Below are 18,521 nucleotides of genomic sequence, written 5' to 3' on the forward strand. Positions count from 1 at the left end.
GGTTCATACCATGCAATGGGACAAGTGAGCAGTCGGCTTTGTTGTTCAGGCTTTGTTTTCATGTTTCCAATTAAAAACAAAAAAGTCCAAGCAATTAATAGGAAACATTAAAATGTAAGAACGCAACAGCTTTTAAACATATGGGAGCTTTCATCTGAGCAAGAATTTTCACTGGAAAAGGCTGAGGTGAGCTCACAACTTTCAATCAAAGTTCTCTATTTCTAAAAAACTTAGTTAAAGTTGATTTGGGTTATCACATAATAGACAAATTTACACAACTTTAGAGACTGGCTTTACTAGAATGAATTATTGATGTCTTACTTTCATAAGTGAATGACTTGCAAAACCCAGCAAAGAGTACTTCATCTCACTGCTGTGAGGTCTGCAGACTTAATGCAGCTCTGGGAAAGCGAGCCAAATTCTTTCTCTGAATTGCACATCAACGAAAACAAGACTGTAAAAGATACAGTTGCTTTGGAAATGGAACAGTCTTTAAAGTGTTAAAAACAATTTCTGTACCTGAACTGCGTTGATCATTTATGCGGCCTTATAGCTTTTTTTCCTGTTTTCAGAAGTTTTTCTCTTCCCTGCTAATTGACAGAAGCTGAACATCTATTTCAGTGGAGCTCTGCCAGTTTATACAAGCTGAGGATGTGGCCCATATTTTTATAAAGGGAGGTCCTTTCCACTGTTTTGCCATCTGCCAAGCTCTACTTTAAGCTAATTAAATAACGTCAAGTTCTAGCAGGCGTTTTCAGGCCATTAGAGTTTTCCATTTCTGGACCCCTAAGGGTACCTAGCAAATCTGGCTTCAGGAGAACTGAGATGTAGATTCGAAGGTGCTGACAACGCTAAACGCCTTTTCAAAAGCTGGAAAATATCCTGACAGTTTGGACACTCTCTGTGGTTTCCATACAAAGCGAGTTTGTGGAAGATCTGTGAATGTGAGCAAACAATCTTATATGCTTGAAGCTACTGAGGGATTGACTTCAAGCATCTGTGGTTTCAAAGGCATCAGTCACTAAGTGGGATAGCACGGGACAGCCTGTGTAACGCCCTGTGGCAGACCAAAGGGTGAAGCAGCTCGTTCCTGATAAACAGCGAAACTATTTATCACATTGAATTCTTTTCCCGACTTCAGCGGTCCTTTTGTTGCCAGCCTCACCTACCCTTCAGTCTGGCACCTCCACAAGTTGCTCTACCTACTGCCCCTTCCCCCCCCAAGCCCTCCTCACTCCTCACAGTGCCCCAGTGGCCGTGGAGATGAGCACTGCCCACTGCGAGAAATAAAAGCATTTAATTTACCTTCCACTCTCGACCACAAGTGTAGCAAACACCGAATGCCTCCCAGATACCTAAATGAACAGTTGCTCCATGTAGCCATGGGTTTGCTATCATTTGTAGCATTTTCTCTCCCCTCTCTGCTATTCATATGATAAACCCACTTATGCTGCTGGTCTTAAAACAGACTGTAAACAGCCGGAGCAGAGATTGTCTCATCTTGTGTGCACAAGACCTACTACAATGGAGCCTTTATCCTGCCTGCAGACTTTCAGCACTGCTATAATTCAAATACTACTAATAATGATAGTGAATGTGAAATAGTATGAGCGAGACATTAACATGAACAGAGAATAACCCTCTATCAACAAGAAGCTCTATAGGAATAATGGACTACACCAGCAATACTGGCAGGGTTTCCATGCATCCTGCTTTTTAACCCTGACAGAGCCCAAAACACCTTCTCAAATCTGTGGAAAGACTGTTTCAAACACATCATATTGAATGAAGCCTTTTTATCAAGATGCAGCAGCCCCACATGCCATTCGGGGCTAATAAGGAAAATAACCTTTGCCAGCTGAAACTGTTACTGGAAGAGGGAATGGAGGCCAGTGTGTAGCGGCACGGCGGGACGATAAGCTCTGGTGTGTGGATAAAATGAAAATTACCCCAGTCTAAATCAGCCTCTCATCCATTGTACTGCCCACTAAAAAAAAAACAAACCAAACCAAACCAAACCAAGAAAACCAAACCAACCAACCAAAAAAATAAAAATAAAAAAAAACACCAAAAAAACCCCACAAAAAACCCCAACAAAAACAAAGACAAATAAAACCCAAACAACAAACAATAAAAAAAGAAACCAAGCATTAATGTGCAAGAAAAAGGTTCTTCTCACATCACTTCTCATGCCAGGACAATCCTGGTTATAAAGGTTATATTGAGACACCAGTGAGATTTCACTGTCATTTCAATAACATACACCTTCAAGTCAACCTCTATAAAGGTGTGTGCATATCTGGACACGCCTCTGTATAAAGTTCAAACATGATTTAAATATGTCATCCTACACCGACAAAGTTGTATTAGAACAAATCTGAGCCTATTGTGACTGAGTCATACGAGTACACGGCAAATATTTTAACACCACTTTGATGGCTGACATAAATAAGCCTAAATCTCCAGTGTAGTATGATTTATATAACCACAATAGCTCTTCTCCTTCCCTTCCTAGCTAATTTATCATATGGAACCAACTCGCAGATTTCCCTTGAAATGATACTAATGTAAAGGAAAATTAATAGATTTACAATCATTGACACAGCTGACCAGCGTACAGCAGCATCCTCTTAAAGAACAAGATGGAGCTGGCTGAAACAGCCCAGGTTTAGAGGGAGGCAAGCCTCCTGACAGCCCTGGATGAAGGTCTGTGCCTGCAAAGTCATGGGTTTGAGAGTGTGCTACAGGCGAGGCAACACTGTTTGGGGCAGGTTGCAAGACGCTGTAAAAAAAGGCCCAGAAGTACAGCAGCATTTTAAAAGGCACTGTATTCCTGGCAAGTCACGTGCTTTAAAACTGGATGTAAATCATTGCAAACTTCAACTTTTGTTTCAACAGAACTTTTTTAATGTTTTTGGTTCCACACACACAGGGCCCTGTTCAGCATCTTGCTGCCATGGTGGTGTTTTTCTGTCTTGACAATTCACTTCCGCGAGCAGGCACGTAGCCAACTTAAATGAGACTCAACGCAGTGAAAAGCCCTTCAGGTAAACAGTGTGATAAGCTAAACTGCAAAAACGAGACAATGTTTTTGGACTATGAGGCAGTTGCTATGGAGACGGTTGCTAATTAACTGCATTCAGCCAAGAGAACAAAGGGTTTAAGGGCAGACAGGACTCTGTATCTTAGAGTGAGCAATGCATAATGTCTTATGCAATCTGCACATCTATCATATCTGGAATACCTGAGCCTTTGCTTAGGTTGGAAAATACCTCAATGACAACAGGGTGGTTTACTCCTTCAAATTTGAACTAATTTTTAGGTAATTAATGACTTATCAGTTTTTAAAAAACAAACAAAATCCATACTTAAAAGTCACGGGTATCATGAATCAATGCATCAAGTCAGGACTGTATTAAACATTGAAATGTTTTATGTTCACTCAGAGTTACTGTTTTCACAGAGGGTTTGCATGGCAAGGTTTTGGTAGTGAAGGGCTACAGGGGTGGCTTCTTTGAGAAGCTGCCAGAAACTTCTCCTGTCCGACAGAGCCAGTGCCAGTCAGCTCCCAGACAGATCCGCTGCTGGCCAAGGCTGAGTCCATCAGTGACAGTGGTAGTGCCTCTGGGATAACAGATTTAGGAGGGAGGAAAAAAACCTGGGCAGCTGTAGCCAAAGAGGAGTGAGAATATGTGAGAGGAACAGCCCTGCAGACAGCCAGGTCAGTGCAGAAGGAAGAGGAGGAGGAGGTGTTCCAGGTTCTGGAGCAGTTTGGGAAGAACTGCAGCCCATGGGAAGGACTCACATTGGAGAAGTTCATGGAGAATTGTATCCCGTGGGAGGGACCCCATGCTGGAGCACAGGAAGTGTATGAGGAGTCCTCCCCTTGAGGAGGAAGGAGAAACAGAGACAATGTGTGATGAACTGCAACCCCCATTCCCCATCTCTCTGCACTGCTGAGAGGGAGGAAGTAGAGAAATTGGCAGTAATGTTAAAATAATTAATTCTTCAATTAATTCCTAAATGAAGTTCCTAAAAATATACCTTGGACCTAAATACTGCATTTGAATCAAAATTAGCTATTCTGAACAGACATTGAATTACATTCTTTTAAAGGGCTCATGTTGTGCTTGAGTTTTGTATTATGACTCTTTACTATTTCTACCATACCCTGTAGGCCTGCACCACTTTCGAAAAAGCATGGACTTGTCAGAGGTGACATAAATCCCACAGCAGCATATTTCCAGCTTACAGAATCCCGGAGTGTTCCTAAGGAAACTGCCTGTGCTCACAGCATCCCCCTGCAGCCCCAAGGGCCAGGACCCTCTCAGAGACCCCCTGACCCTGTTTGGGGGGTAAAACCTGCACAGGCTGTGCTCAGGCCAGACCAGGCACCTCCATACAGCACATGGGCAGATCCCAACTCGCTTTGCAGAAGGTGACCTCTTTTCCTAAGTGAAAGCAGAGAAAACCAGTAAAGAGCCAGTTGCTCATTAGAAAGACCCTTCCTTTAAGAGATGAAAAGCCAGTGGATAAAATACATCTGTGCTAACACGAGATTTCTTTAGGTCTGGATAAATAAGGCAATGTTTTTCCTTTTTAAGTCATTAAACATATGATTTAAATAAAAACAAAACTGGGAATTTTTTTAACGTGATTTAGGTACTGTTGGGATTTAAAGGGTCATAATCAATTCTGAAGTTAAGTCCTTACTAAAGGGAATGGGATGAGTTCACACCTCATATGAGGGTATTACTTCAGCAAAGCTTGCTGCACACTGAACAAGCAGTATATTAATTTACTACAAGAAGGCCTAAGGTTTGGGGGTTTTTTGACATTTTAAATTACGAGGCATCTGCAAACAGATCCTAAATCTGAATTGCACATGGATTTTCCACACCAGCCAATTCAGACTGCCCCTAGACATCCCCTCCAGCATTAATCACTCACCCACACTACTGTAGTTCATATTTCTTTTACAGAAACAGAGGTCTGCAAAATTCTTAAACTCTTGCCTAGAAAACAGGAATTATTACTTATGTGGCAAACTAAGTTTTAAACATAAGGGACCCAATTCTGCCTTCAGTTACACTGCCATAAATCTTTAACAATTCCATTAGATTTATAACAGTGTAACTGAGGAGGAAATTGAGCCCAAGATATTTTCTAAATCGGTAATTAAATAGCAGAATTTTAGTTTGGCACAGAGTAAAGACCTCTTAGATTACGTCTTTGGATAAGGCTACATACTTTTTTGTTCCTTGAATAATGATGTTATGAGCAAATTAAATCATCTTATTTTCAGCAGCTTCTCTATTACTCTGTGGAAGGACCACATCATCTCATGGAGCATCAATATTGGGCTAAATATCACCTCACTTTCCCATCCATTTTCTCTCTCTTCTCCATATAAATATTAGACTCCTTATAGCTCTCCATTATTTGTACACAGTATAAAGCACCTCGAGGACCTTTTCTTGTTTGGTTTCAAGGAACTACTGTATTAAGCAAATGGCTAATAATAATAAAATGGCATTTAGTCAACTCCCCTATCAGAGGAGAAAGGCATCCTGTGGTCACATTATGCAGAGATTGCCCTTTTCAGAAGATGCAGCCTGCTCTCCCCACACACAGGATGTGGTGCAGGAACATGGTTTTGCCACAGCTGCCCTAAGCTCCCTAAGGGTCACTGGATAAGCTGTGAAAGGGTCCCCTTCAGCATTAAAACTCAGATGGCACTGTGGGGGAAGAGGCCTCAATTCCCAACCCTTGATGACATCAGACAAGTTATTTAGTCTCTCTAGACTTCTTCATTGGGCAAAGGCAACTTGTATAATTTCCTGTCTCATGATTTTAATAGAAGTGGGTTTTTTTAATGGGCTATTTTACCTCATTTTTATTTCTGCTCAGTATTTCCAGTTCTAATGCATCTCTCCTATTACCTCCTACTTTGCTAACCTCACATGCCAGAGTCCATGCTGCCCCCAGCTGTGTGTGTCACGCTCGCAAAGGTCAGTGGGAGGCTGAAACCTGGGAAAACTGCTTCCAAATGGGGGCTGAGAGAGATCAACAGACTTTGGGGCAGCCAGGCCAAAGGGCTTTCTGAACTGTCCCACCTGTTAATGACACTCCTCTGGACACCCAGCTATGTAGCTCCAATAGTCTCTTTTCCCTGCCTTGCAGGATGGAAAATTCTGCGGGCGGCTCCTCCGTACACTATCCCTTACAGTAATTCTCCCAACCTCTGGTGATTGGGCCTCCTATAGCTAAAAATACACCATGCAGTCTAAATATGTAACAGACAATATATGCCTGCATACTTCACCTATCTAAATATATGCTTACATACCTATCTAATAACGACTACAAATATGAATCATACTATATCTTTGCAGATTGCTCTCACAGCAGGTTGCATTCAGTTGCCAAAGCAAAGAAGGAAGGTCCCAGTCAAGAAGTAGCCAATTTGTTGCATACAAATCTCCTTATTGAGGTCTCCTAAGTACATTTGAATTGGCTAGAACACATTTTATTCACACACACACACACGTATTTGCACATATATGTATGTGCATATATGTATGTAGCTATTAGTAAACATTTATTTCACCATTAATTGTACTAAAAGTTTTATTGCCAACAGGAGGAACTAAACAAATGAAAACGCATTTCTTGTTCAAAGAATTAAATGCTGAAGTTACCAGACCACGTGAAGGCATTTGTTAAAATGATACAAAGACTACTTTCACTATACCCATAAACATAGTAATCCTGCTGTCCCCAAATCCCTGGAATTGGAACCATTTGGGCTAACATTTTCTTTTTCCCAATGTTTAAGACAGTACTGTTACTCCCTAGTTTGGGGGTAAAACTGGTGCTGAATACAAGTGGCTGAAGATGCATTTTTCATCTGTGTTCCCTACTCATTTGCATTGCAAGCATGGCATAAAAGGCTATTTAAACAGTGATTTCTATTTAATTAATGCTTTTCTTTTCCGTGCTAACCAAACACCAGTTGATGTTAAGGTAGAAGAAAGCAAAAGTGAAGCAGCTTCAGGCAAATAAGCTTGAGCTGTTTTAGCTTTGCTGCAATGATGAGGCATACTGAAAACTTATGCAAACTTGGCATAACCTACCTCTTCTACTTCCACACAGATTACTGGAATATGCTCCCTAACACCTCTAGGCATATATTCTGTGCCACTGCCCCCAAAACCATCAGACATCAATTCTGGTACGTTTGCCTACAGACAAACCAAGATTCAGCCCAAGCCAAATCCATCACTGCCTGTTGGATCTCCTGTGTATTCCCTCCAAGGAGGGCAACCAAACCAGGAATTTTTTGATGGCTCGTACACACAGTAACCTCTGTCAAGCTTACTGCCCCATTCGAGATACAAAGGAGATCTCCACAAAAGCATGAAATCTACCTACATCCAGAAAATCCTCAGGAGGCTTGACCTAGCTGGAGGTGGCTGTTGTAGGAAGGCTGTAATTAAAGAGTTATGACAGTGACGCTGACTTCTCACACCAGAGAATGTGGTGTTGATCACAGTTTCTATTAACAGTGTTTCAGTCCCCCATAGGTAAAATTATAATGGTGTTTTCCCAGCAGCTCCTGCAGTGTGCTATGCTTTCTCAGGGTTCCTGTTCGGTAGTGAATTTGGGATACTTTGTTGTCCCTTTTACAATAGGTCCAACAAGACATGTCACTTCTCTATGTTTAAAAGAGCATTCATGAAATGGAATTAGCACATTTATGTCCCCAATTCATATTATTTTTGCTTAGAAAGACATGTTCCTTAATCATACACTGTAAACACTGAGTATGCCTAGAAAAAAAACAGAAAAACTTCAGAGGAGCCTTTTGCTAGTAGCTAAACCATTACTCCTACTGAAAGTCTGTAAACTGTTAATCCATTAGTGTCCAATTCCTTAAACTGAAATTCCAGACTTAAATCATCTGGAAGCCTAGAGCCTGGAGTGTTTCTCTCTGATGTTCCAGACCAAGTGCCTCACATGAAACTGTTTGTAGGATAGGAAAATATTCATACAATGGTATTACTGCAACTTCTCAAGGGCATCACCAAAAAAAACAAAAAAAAAAATCCTGAATGCATCTGTGAGGAAATCCCTGTAAGACACAGTTAAGATCCATATTAATTTTGAATAGCATGGCCCTCAGGGAATTGTGTAAGACTCATGTCACAACAACCACGGCATTTACTCTCCAACAGTTAGCCCGGTCTCACTCCTGTGAGGTGTGGGGTGGGATACCAACCTACTTCTCAGGACACTGCATGTGCCCAGAAAACCAAAGATGCTGTAAAATGTTGTTGTGTACCCATTGCTCCTTGTTCCCCATAGTGTTATTTGTTGTCACACTCACACTGAGAAAATCCACTAAGGGAACAGCGGGAACATTAGGATGAAGTTTCCCTCCCAACATGGTTCAGATGTCTGGGTTTCACCACTCATCTCACTGGCCCCTACTCTGACTTGAACTGACTCCCAATTCCAGGCTCTTAGAGGCTGGTACAAGCCATGGTGAGGGTGGTGATGCCGGCAGTTAAAGGGTCAATTTTTTCACTGTGCAAGTCTCTCTCTTTACCAAACACCAGTTTCTATGTTTTCTTACCTCTTCTGCTTCCATAAGGACACCAAGAGCAAGAGTGTCAACATGAACATAATTTACCTTCTGCATCCCCACATAAGAACTTTACTGGGGATGTGTGTCAGTGGTCTGCTGCCATGATTGTGTGAGATCACTCAGCCGGTATTTGAAGTGGACACGCTTCTACCATAATCTTAGACTGGTCTCATGAAGAGGAACTCAAACCTGACAGCCCACCACAACCCCCAAGAGAATGTGGCCCTTACTTATCTAACTCAAGTTGTTCCCAGGTTGTCTGAATCAGGTGGTGTTTGCCCTAACATGCTTCTAGGAGGAATCCCAGTTCCACAAGGAATGAGATCAATTACATAAGTCCATTTTCTTTTATGCTATCTACATGCAGGGTATTAAATTATCTTGATCTCTCAGTACTGTGCAACCAACACACTACATCAGCCTGATCAAGACTGCTCTAACTACCTCCCAGTGCGACAACTCTATTTCTTAAGGCTGCAAAACTATGCCTTCTGCAATTACAGGATCACAAGTTCATCTTGAGAAACCAGTGCTGGAAGAAAAACAAGCTAATATAAATCACACTAGACAACAATCACCTAAATGTATCCTGGATGTTCCAGTGAGGTTGCATCACTTCAGTGCTCTCATGCTAACACGTGTCAGTTCTAAACAAGGGTATTACTAAAGGAACAATGTCATAAAGGAGAAACACCCTCTTGCTCTGTATGGCCATTTGAAAAGGATTAGCCATTAAATGACTCTGAAGTGGTCAAGTGCCTGATCAGAACCTGCCCTGGTATCTTCCACTTGGTTAGGCAAGAACTGATGTTGCTAGTAACTCCTCCTCCGTGCAAGGGTGCCTACTAAACACTGGAACACTTGGGCAGCAGCCACACCGTTTTCTTGACACTGTTTCCCACAAACAGGCTATAAACAACTTTCTGTGAGTTCTCCTTTATAGGGATGACTGAAGAGAACATGTTTAGGAGAGAGGACAAAACTGAAGTGCTAAAAATCACTTTCAAAGGATGCCCTGCTCTTTCTGATGCCTAATTTTTCAGCAAAACCTTCTAATATATTTTCCCAGTTCCTTTGGAATACATTACCCTCCTAACCCAACACAGCCAAATGGAATAGTCGGTTGCTGTGCTATGTATGAGCTTCCACAACATTACCAACACTTTCAGGTGTGGTGCTTCCCCACAGCCTGCTCTCTTCTGCCTGCTCCCCCATTAGGAGCCGATACCCTTATCACACACAACTCTCACTGTCCCACTTATATTTCCTCTTGAGGATGACAGGTTATGACAGAGGGAAAAAACAGAAAAAGAAAAAAACTCCCTTGTGAAGACTCTGCCACTTTATCTCAAACCATTGAACAATTTACTCTTGAAAGCCCAAGCAGAAAGATGAAACTCTGTCCCCCCACATTTCAGAAATCCTCAACAACGAGTAAGGCCAACAACCCCTCGTTTCCATTGACAGTAGTGCCTGTTGCTCAGCTCACAAAACCAGATCGCCTCCTTGCAAGCACAGCGCGCTGATCCTGCAAGAACATCAACAGATTGCAAAAACGTTCACAGGCAGGTTTGCTCATCATCCAAGTACTTCGAAGCAGAAACTTTTCAAACGGACACCACATCCCTGGCCCTTGGTCCCCTTTCCCTCTTGGCCAGTGGCTCGGCACAGGCGTGCACAGCCTGCCGTGACATAACGCCCGAGCAAGCGCAGCCCTGCCAGAATGTTTCCGGACACATTTGTTTACAACCTAAGAAACCCAAACAGCAACTTTCATAATAGGAGTCCCATCTCCTACTGCAGTTGGTGCCTGTTGCTGTGAGACCAAAAAGAAAAAAAAAAAAAAAGGAAAAAAAATACAGGAGCGTATCTTTGTACAGTGATTGCAGTAACAGATGAATAAACATGCAACCAGATACTGCACATCTGGTATTTCATCACTCCAAATACCTTATTCACATTCAAATATATTTAATACTGTGGAAAGTTTATAAGGTAGCAATGGCTTTATAGAGGCAGTAACTTGCATGGGACTTTTAAAATTAAAAGCAGTAGTAAAAATAATTTATACCATGTTACCATATTCTTCATAAAGCTATTTACCTCACAGTTTCCCATTAGAAACCCAGAAAAACACCAAATAATAGCAGTTAGCTACAGAATCACACAAGCCTACAGAATAGGATTTCTTTTGTCAATGTACTAGTTCAAAGTTCAATTTTAATATTCAGGTTATACAAGGTGCTTTGTAAATGAAGACTATTATTGCTCATCATGCAAAAATTCTATTATCTGAGATGAAATTTTTATGAAAGTATCATTTTCCCTTTACTGTCATGGCAGTGCATAGCAAAAGATTTTATGTATAACCTAATAAACATATACAACAGTTCTGAATGGCTGCTGTACACCTCCTTACGTTAATTAGTACTCGTTCTTCTCTGTAAAACAACTAAAGATGCTACAAAACTTGCTTTTCAAATGATCACTACATGCATTCAAGCAGCTTTGTTGCAGAGACGAATACCCCCAATGCAAATTTATAATTGAAGAGCTGTTTACAGGTCTCAAAATTTAAGTTTAAATTATGTTCATGTCTTAAAGGCAAAAGCCACCTTTGCTACCTTGAGGCTAAGTTAGCAGTGCTGACAGCAACATGCCTGCAGGCATATTACACTTGCTAGCAGCTTATGGCACTTTGGCATCGTCCCTAGAACTGCACTAAAGCTACTTCTCTCTATAGCTAAATTAAAAAAAAAAAAAAAAAAAAAAGATGAAAATGTGCATGCAGGGCCAAATCCATTCTCGTTGTAATTCCACTGACTTCAGTGTTACACCAGGGATAACAGTAGGGCTGCATTTCACAGCAGCTTTCATTCTTGTAATCTTTTCCAAAACACTCTCCCAGGAGCAAAGACAAGCACAGGCAAATATCCTGCCAATAAGTGAGTTCACAGGAATTGCTACAAGCAACTAAACTGTCAGCAGTAAAAGACCAACAATCGGAAGAAAGTACAAATACAGGACAGCCAATGCCCTCTAATGGGCTTGAGTTTTACTATGTGCTGATAAACAAGGACATGGAAATTCATGGGAATGGATCTCTGAGAGGGAAGGCGAATTATAGGGTGTCCCACTTTGTACCAGTGGATGGGATTTGTGTTTGATCAATTTTTCTTTTGAAATGGTACAGATTAAAAAAAATCTTACAAATACCTTGCAAGACAAATGAAAATGGGTCTAAGAACTCTTGTCTCTCCTCTATGGGCTACGCTCGCCTGCTTCCACAAAGAGTGTGAGCATCAACTTATAGATGTGTTCCTCTATCCTCCTTCAAGCCTTCATACTTATACCATCCTCACCTTTCTTTAATTTTATTTACTTTTAGTCAGTTCTGCACTAGGAGCAAAACCAGCACTCTAAGACTTCAGAACCACATGCACAAGGAAAAGAGGAAAAGAAGTGATGGATAGTGCTTTCCTGCAGAAAGCTTATCCTTGCTCCCTTGGCCTCACCGTGCATTCCCTCTCTCTCAAGAATTTCCAAACTACAGTTCCTGGAATTTACCCATCTGAACCAAAACAAGTGTCTTTGCTTCTTACCCAATCATTTCCTATTAATTTAAAAACAAGAGTTTCATTAAGCTTTCATTTTCTTTTCTAAGGGTTTCTTCAAGGAGCCACAACCCTGGGCCAGCAGCAGCCTGAAACACTCCTGGTCTTGCACAGGAGCATTTATAGCTTTGCCTTTATAGCCTGAGGATGCCCTAAGGCAAAAAAAAAAAAAAGTCTAGACATCCTCTTTCACTTCCCAGCCATGGGGCCCTGCAACCCTTTTCTGTGGGTATAGGATCAGAAGTCTTTTGTTCTCTTCATCCTCTTGTGCCTTAAGTTACTTTTTTGGGAAGGCAAGGGGAGAGGAAAACACCCTCCCCTTCCCTTCCCTCCTTCATCCGAGATCTCAGCTGTAGAGAACAGCTGAAGTGATTCAGGCTGCCCAGAGAGGTCACAGATGTCCCTCAGTATCAGTGGGACACGCTGCTCCTGCCCAGGTGGCACCAGGGGCAGGCGCCCCTTGGCCACCCTCAACCCTCAGATTTCATGCCCCCCAGTCCTCCTTGAGCAATCCACCAGGTCCCCCTGAGCCATCTGACCAAGAGTCTGTACACAGAGCTCTTAGAAATGCCAGTTTAAGGATGGTTTTAGACCACCACAAAGAACAGTGAAGAAACTCTGGCTTCTGCTTACACGAATGTCGCAAAGCTCTCATTAAATCAAAGGCAGAGACTTATAAAATATTTCTTCAAGCAAAATCCCTGCTCTTCTCAAAGTCTCCCTCCAAAGATCAAAAACTACAATTGCTTAACTTAATCCACACAGAGTGATCATTATATTTGCCTCTATAAAAATCATATTTGTTCTTGCGCCTATATCTAAAGGTAATTTCAGATAGAAAATGAAATGGTGCTCTCTTGACCTTTTGTCTTACAAGGTTCATGAATTACTGACACATTACAATATCCCCCAACACTATGGAAGCTTAGAGATATTGCAATGTCTCTCTTGTAAGTGAAATAAACTTGGTATGCCACTAAAAGGCATTAAATTATTTTCATTATGCCACACAGAATCTAAAACACTTACACTGTTTTGATTTCAAAATCCTTTGAGAACAATTATGCTCTCAGGGCCATAAGACTCTATTAGAAAAGTCCTCAGAAACCTAGCATGGTTTCAATAAATCCTCAAACACTACAAAGCAGTTACTCAGCTTGAAGAATGAAAACATGAGTTCATCCACTGCAAAGTCAGGATGTAAATTCTGCTCACAGAGTACCCTTGCACTTCCTAACACATTTTTTTTCTTCTGAATCAGGGCAACGCTTTAAGTCAGGTTTTCAGCATCAAGCACACATAGATCCTTTTTTGATTGAAAATAAACTATATTTGACTTAGGATTAGTATAAATATGAGATGTACATATGCTTATGGTACTACTAGCTACCAGTATTAATCAGCAACTAGATATGCACAAATAGCTTTATACATATATAATTCAACAAATCTTAACATTCAGGATTAGAGAACCATCAAATGAAGTCAGTGATTGTCAAAATGAATGGATAAATAAGTTAATTTCTTTAATTTATACAACGGCACAAAAAATGCTTCAAAACAGCAAAAATTGGATTTCAGGGGTGACTAGTGTGGTTGTAGGGATCCTGATTAAAAAAAAATGCAGCCACAGTTATTTTGGCTGATGAGGCTGTTCAAGCCTAAGTAGAGCTTTTGAGCATAAGTACACAATAAGCTTGTTTGTATATACATGTTTATGTACTCCTAGAAGGAGCACAACCTTCTAATTAGGCAAATCATCTCCCCTTTCCAAAGGAAAATAAGAGCATCAAAATGCAATCAAAACAGGCGGAAAGGGGCGAGAAGGAGAGGACGAGAGATTATATTCCCTTGGGCAGTGGCAGAACGGGAGGGCGGGAGAAGCGGGGGGGGGAAAAAAAGCAAACACCCAGGCAGGAAACCCGGCCCCAGCAACTTTCTGCCAAGGGCAGCTGAGATGCTTCATCCCAACCCTTTTTTTTTTTCCCCCAGACACGACTGTTTGGTGTGGCCGCCGGGGTCACACGGCAGCTGCGGAGGGGGCCGGGGGGCCCGGTCCCGGCAGCAGCAGCAGCAGAGTCCCTGTTTCCATGACCTCAGGCGGGGGGCACAGCTGGTGGCAGCTGCAGCACCATCTGCTCGGGGCTGGGCCCCCGCCCCTGCCTGGGGCTGCCCGGCCAGGTACAGAGCCAGTGTTTGAGCGTCCCCAGGGCACAGCCACCCACCAGGGAGAGCATCCCCAGGGCACAGCCACCCACCGCACGGGCACCCCAGGGAGGGGCTCTGCCGGTCCCCAGGAGGCGTTTGCAAAATGGGAAAGTAAAAAACGAGAGCGGGACGAAAGCCACAGAGCCCCGACGGTGCGTGCAGATGTCAGTATCCCTCCGCGGAGCCCGTATTTATGGAATGCTGTCAGCACGTCATCTGATTTGTAGCAGTTCGCACGGAGGGAAGGGAAAAGGGGGGAAAAAAAAAAGAAAAGAGATGCAAAGGCACCCCTAACTTTCCTCTTTCATCGGGAGGCTTCTGTATGCAACAAGAACTTTATCACTTTTCAATTTGGTATTGCAAAATCTGCCACACCACCACGCAGACAGTGCTTCTCATTTCCCTGTCTTCACCATTTATTGAAAAACGAAGAAAAATGCTTACTTCTTCTATGCCCAAGGAGTGACACATTTAGAAGTTTCTTTTAAACATTCACATTCAGCCACAGCACAGCACTTGTTAGAGGCACAATTCTGTGTCAATATTGCTTCCTAGTGCCAGTCGTGAAGGAACTGGCTCAGACAGTCCTGACCACCACATCAGCCCAGCTGAGCTCCGTCAACTTCACTGATTTCTTCCAGGTTTACTCCAAAGGTACCAAAATCAGAACTAGGAATTTTGTGTGAAAACAAGCTGGGCTTTACAGTTCTCATTGGCACAATTATTTCCGAAGGCTAAAACGCGTACCACTTACCATACATTTTGCCTTCATCTGATAAGATGATTTTCCTCCTCCCACATGGTGGATAGATAGCTAGAGCCTCCTGAAAGCTCTGTTCAATGTCAGGGCTCCAGACACCTTCTGCATCATTGTCAATAGGTTTATCTGCAGAATCACTCATTCTTTCAATATCTTCGGCAGGACTCTCGCTGCCGCTCCAGCTGCTGGGCTCAATGGTGATGGCTGGGGTCTCCAAGCCTAAGCCTGGAGTCTTCAAGGAAATAAACCTGCAAGACAAACAAACAACCCCAAAAGGCATTAAAGACATGGAACTCCAGGCAAACATTTCTGTCTACTTCTGATGCTAAGTTAACTGCAGCTGAGCAGGAATGGCTGTAATGTGAGCATGGGATGCACCCAGGAAAAGTGAAAAACTAATAACCATTCTACCTCAAATGAGCACAGGTGGAGCAATAAGGCTGTCAGAAGGGGAACTCTACCACATTTTCTGTGTGCAATTACATGAAGGCATAGAGCATCAGGTTATTTTTCACAGATAGACAAAGTGGGTCTTAATACTTGGAAAAACTCTCCAGCCACATTTCATCTGGCTGAAGACTGGCACCCTTAAAATAACAAGCCAGACCCTCAGGCAGGAGTAAATCAGCATACTTCCACTGGCTGGAAGGGAAGCACACCAATTTATGCCACAGTGACCACCAGAGCCTAAACCCACTTGAACCTAAAAACAAAAGCAAAAACTATTGTCCACATTCATCCGGATGTCAGTGGAGTAAATGGAATTACACTAGTGATGACACAGCTCAATGCAATGAAGTGGAAAAGGCTGAAATTTTCAGATCTTACCCAAATAAATAATGCAATAAGAATCTGAGCTACATACAAGAAGAAATTTTTTAAATGATAATATCAGAGAAAGGAATTACAAGAAAAGATATATGCTTTGCTTGATTTAAAAGGTCTCTGTCACAGAACCATAGCAGAACAAAAATTACAAGCTTCAAGTTGCTGAATCAATTTAATAAGAAATAATTTAATATAGCTGCACCTGCTCACACCAGCAGAGCTGCAGATCTGTCAGTGTTCCTTTTATATTTTTGAGAGAAATACAACTCTGCTATAAAGACTCGCTCCAGGCAAAAAAGCTGCTATACCAGACCACATTCACCTCTGGTGTAATTCTTCGGGAAGTCAGTGAAATAACACCAGGAACAGATTTGGCTCAACATGTCTAGGCATAATGCAGTTTTATTTTGAAAAATGAAGAAGTTTGGTGACTCTAACTAATCTAAGTGGATGGGAGTGTTCAAACACGCACACATGAGCTGCAAACGCACTTAAAAATCCAGTTTGCTGTGTGAACACTCAAAATCCTTAAACTATAACAGTTTTACTCTGCTGAGGCAGAAGAGAGGGGCTTCCCCTTCTGCACACCTCCATCCTCATGCTGACACACCTCTCACTGGGATCTCACAGGACGCCCATAAAACAAATGGGATAGTGGCAGAACAGCATTCACCCCACAGAGAAAGAAGGGGAGGTTGTACATGGAAGGCCATGACACCTCTGATGAAACACCTTTGGGCTGGAGAACTCCCTGAAAGAGGAAATATTTTCAGCAGCCCTCACCTGAACTCCCCAATCATCCAATCGCTAGAGATAACCAAAACCTGACAGTCCGGTACCTCGGAGACTACGGTGTCTTGCAAAAAAAACAGAGCTGAAACCGGGGAAACAGGGAGCAGCCTCTCAGCCTCACAGACCAACATTGCCAGTCTGACGTCCAAAGTATGGGGTATTTCCACTTCTGCAGGCTCTTAACAAGAGCTCGGAGGGATCAGTGCATGTGAAATGGACTCCCAAGAAGTTGATTTTCCTTTACTTGCACGTCTGTTTCTATAAATGAGGCATTTCTTAACTTCACATTGGTTTGAACATTTCAGCACAGCAATCGCCAGGCTAATCACTGCCTCAAACGCCTTTTAATAACTGATAATGAGAGAGCAGATGGATTCACAGGGAACCACACACAAATGGTAAGTGGGTGAGAAGTCTGGCCAAATGCACCACTTATTGTCTGGGAAATCCAGAATGTACAAAATTTTTAAATTCTCATCACATGAAGGGAGATGTAAACCTTGGTAAAACAGTGAAACACACCATCCTTCCTCATCCTCAGAAGGCTGAATGGTTGATTCAACCCCTGCAAGAGTTGAATCTTGTATGTAAGATTAAAGCCAAAGCATAAACACAGCGATACTGGGAAAGTACTGACAGGAAACAATCATGTCCACTTAAGCCTTCACATACAGGGGGAATTTTAGGAAAACGAGAGGTAATTGAATGTTAACAGGGATAATTAGGGAGGTTTCAGTTTTATTGCCATAGTGCAGGGGAAAATGGCTACTGGAGGATTCATTGACTTCACATGATCGAGGCCATGACTGAGCATTTCACCACAAGACAGCACCAAATGGGACTCTTTACTAGGTCTGTTCTTCAAAGGTGACTACAGGAGGAAATCCTTCCCCTCCCTGATCCCAGGCCCAACAGCACGCAATGCACAGCACAGCCACAGGCAGCTTTTGCTCAGCCCAACCACCCTCTGCTTACAAAATCTGTCACAGTTGTAGCCTCAAGTCTTATTATCGCCCTGTAAACCAGCCCTTGTTATTACATTATGCTGAAATAATTAAAAAGCACAAGGATCACAGTGAGGCTCTAAAGTAATTAATGTTACTTGATATTCATGTTATATCTTGCATTGTGTTTACTGGTGAATTTTCACTAAGGTGCTATCTCCCTTCCCATTCCTTTTTACATACTTGGATATCATCTTGAGGCATTAGTAGCTACTATTCCACCCTCTAAAATGTAAGACAACCAAAAGTTTCTTCCAAAACATCTGTACAATTGGGTCAGGAAGCAACCTGCTGGAAGAAAACCTCTCATACTGAAGGTTATTTTCAGTGATTTCTATTTTGGTGAATGCTGACACTACAGATCAATCTAGAGGACCAAGGAGAAAAAAAACTTGTATTACAACTGCTAAATGACTCCCTCTTATTTCAGGAAAATAATGAACTAACTCGGTTAATCACTTCCAGCTCACCTCTGCATATCAAAAGGCAATTCCACGTCCTTCTTAGCTTGAATTCTAGGGACCGACTGTGATGAAAAATTTCAGACCTATTATGCTGAAGTTCTGCATGATTATCAAAAATAATACAAGCTGTCGACAGATGAACTTTGTTTTACATTTCTAATGAGCTATGAATCGCATGTGAAACGTGGATTTACAATCCAA

General features: G+C 42.1%; 1 protein-coding gene across 5 annotated transcripts in view; it reads right to left on the bottom strand.

Annotated features, from left to right (window-relative positions):
* TEAD1 (TEA domain transcription factor 1) overlaps positions 1-18,521 on the bottom strand; it is a 157,774-nt gene that overhangs the window by 88,570 nt on the left and 50,683 nt on the right. For 4 of the 5 annotated variants that reach the window (XM_027699687.1, XM_027699670.1, XM_027699677.1 and 1 more), the window contains exon 2: positions 15,227-15,480. In XM_027699687.1, the coding sequence (XP_027555488.1) occupies positions 15,227-15,374 (148 nt within the window). In that variant the 5' untranslated portion in view covers positions 15,375-15,480. Of the gene's footprint in view, positions 1-15,226; positions 15,481-18,521 lie in introns of those variants that run through there. The other variant, XM_027699660.1, reaches the window with a different exon arrangement.

The sequence above is a fragment of the Neopelma chrysocephalum genome, unplaced genomic scaffold (assembly GCF_003984885.1).
Source record: "Neopelma chrysocephalum unplaced genomic scaffold, ASM398488v2 Primary Assembly neopelma1_24, whole genome shotgun sequence".
Taxonomy (NCBI): Eukaryota; Metazoa; Chordata; class Aves; order Passeriformes; family Pipridae; genus Neopelma; species Neopelma chrysocephalum.